Source organism: Rhagoletis pomonella, unplaced genomic scaffold (genome assembly GCF_013731165.1).
Source record: "Rhagoletis pomonella isolate Grant_MI unplaced genomic scaffold, Rhpom_1.0 Rhpom_scaffold_00008, whole genome shotgun sequence".
Classification (NCBI taxonomy): Eukaryota; Metazoa; Arthropoda; class Insecta; order Diptera; family Tephritidae; genus Rhagoletis; species Rhagoletis pomonella.
This window is the reverse complement of record NW_023458562.1, coordinates 34731750-34733231: the sequence shown is the minus strand read 5'-3', so window position 1 is coordinate 34733231 and position 1482 is coordinate 34731750. Positions and strand designations below refer to the sequence as shown.

General features: G+C 31.7%; 1 protein-coding gene across 4 annotated transcripts in view; it reads left to right on the top strand.

Annotated features, from left to right (window-relative positions):
* The window catches only part of LOC118744692 (calpain-A), a 28643-nt gene that overhangs the window by 1017 nt on the left and 26144 nt on the right, over positions 1–1482 (top strand). For 3 of the 4 annotated variants that reach the window (XR_004993578.1, XM_036477897.1, XM_036477895.1), the window contains exon 2: positions 301–489. Coding sequence is in view for 3 of the 4 variants with exons in the window: in XM_036477897.1 (XP_036333790.1) it covers positions 316–489 (174 nt within the window). In the remaining variant the exon portion in view is untranslated. Of the gene's footprint in view, positions 1–297; positions 490–1482 lie in introns of all 4 variants that reach the window. The other variant, XM_036477896.1, reaches the window with a different exon arrangement.

Genomic DNA, 1482 nt, shown 5'->3' with positions numbered 1-1482 from the left:
GCGATTTAATAATTCCATCAACGATATTTTTCGGAAACCGCGCACCAGTTGATGATGCTAGTGATATACAATAAACGATTTTATTAGTATCTAACACAAATACATATTTACTTATGTACATATGTATCTACATATATCACGTTTTCAAGCAAGTGTCGTGAGATTAGTCATTTAATTCCAAATAATTAAAATATTTCTGATAAATTAAATACTTGTAGCAGTTAAACTACATAGATATGAATGTGTGTATGTATAAACAATTTTAAATTTGTACTGTTTTTTACTATTGCAAATTTTCAGAAACTCTAATGCAAAATGGATGAGTTGACGAATTTTCTCAAGCAGGCTGGAAAAGAATTCCTGAATGTGGCCGGCGAAGCCGCTATGGGTGCGGCAAAAGAGGTGGTCGGTTCGGTTATTAATGAAGTTTTCATTAAAAAAGAGGCTGATACCAAACGTGTTCTTCCAAGCATTAAAAATATGCGCGTTGTAAGTATTAATTTATTTTGCGCTGCTAAAACTAACCAAAAGGGCCAACATCTATTTATTATATTTATTTTTTTTATTGACATACCTTTTTTAAAGCAAGAGCACACAATAACTTACCTAGTAGATAATTTCAGGAGCTAAAAGTCCTTCGTGAGAACCAAGACGCCTTCCACTCTGCATTCCCTTCTCTTTAATAAAACCCGACAAACATTTAGGTTTGAGCTCAACTTGCGGTTAAGTTGACAACTAAGGTATTTCTCTAATCTCCAACGTTGTTTCCCAACAGTACCTCAAGTGAAGGATCATAGCGTTCTCAACAAAAAGGGCATTTTTCTTTGTATGAAAATAGAACTGTTTCTCAAGAGAGAAAATGCTAGTTCTCAACTTGAACTCCAATGTGATTCTCCGATTGGTCTCAAACATATCATTGAAATAATGAAATTGAATGCCATGTGAATAAATTATTCTCATAATTTAACATGCAAACGAACAACGAAAATATTAAAAATGTTAAGTAAAAATACCGGTTAGTTTAAAGGCGTTTAAAATTGGCATGGATTTTAGCTACCGAATATGCCCAGGAATTTCCAATCATTCGCAGATAAGAGCCAATTTAAAAGCTATAAGAGTATATTGACTGTATAACGTTGTTAAACAAATTAACTTTTATAGTAACCATAATTACAAGGCTCTCACCATAGATGTTGGCCTATGTGACTTGAGTTCCACGATTTATAATGGCTGAGAAACGGATAACTTTTTTCTCGATGTCGAAATATACATATATATTTTTTTGAAATACATACCTGCATAAGCATAAGTCGTTTTCAAAATATTTTTTAGTTTCACTATTATTCGCACTTAAAAAATTTAGTAAGGGTTTCTATGAATGGTAATTTAGGATGTTTTTTCTAATGAATACAGGGACCGCAACGCTTATGATATTTATAATAAAAATCATAATTTATCCGTTCAATTTAAATTTATATTTTT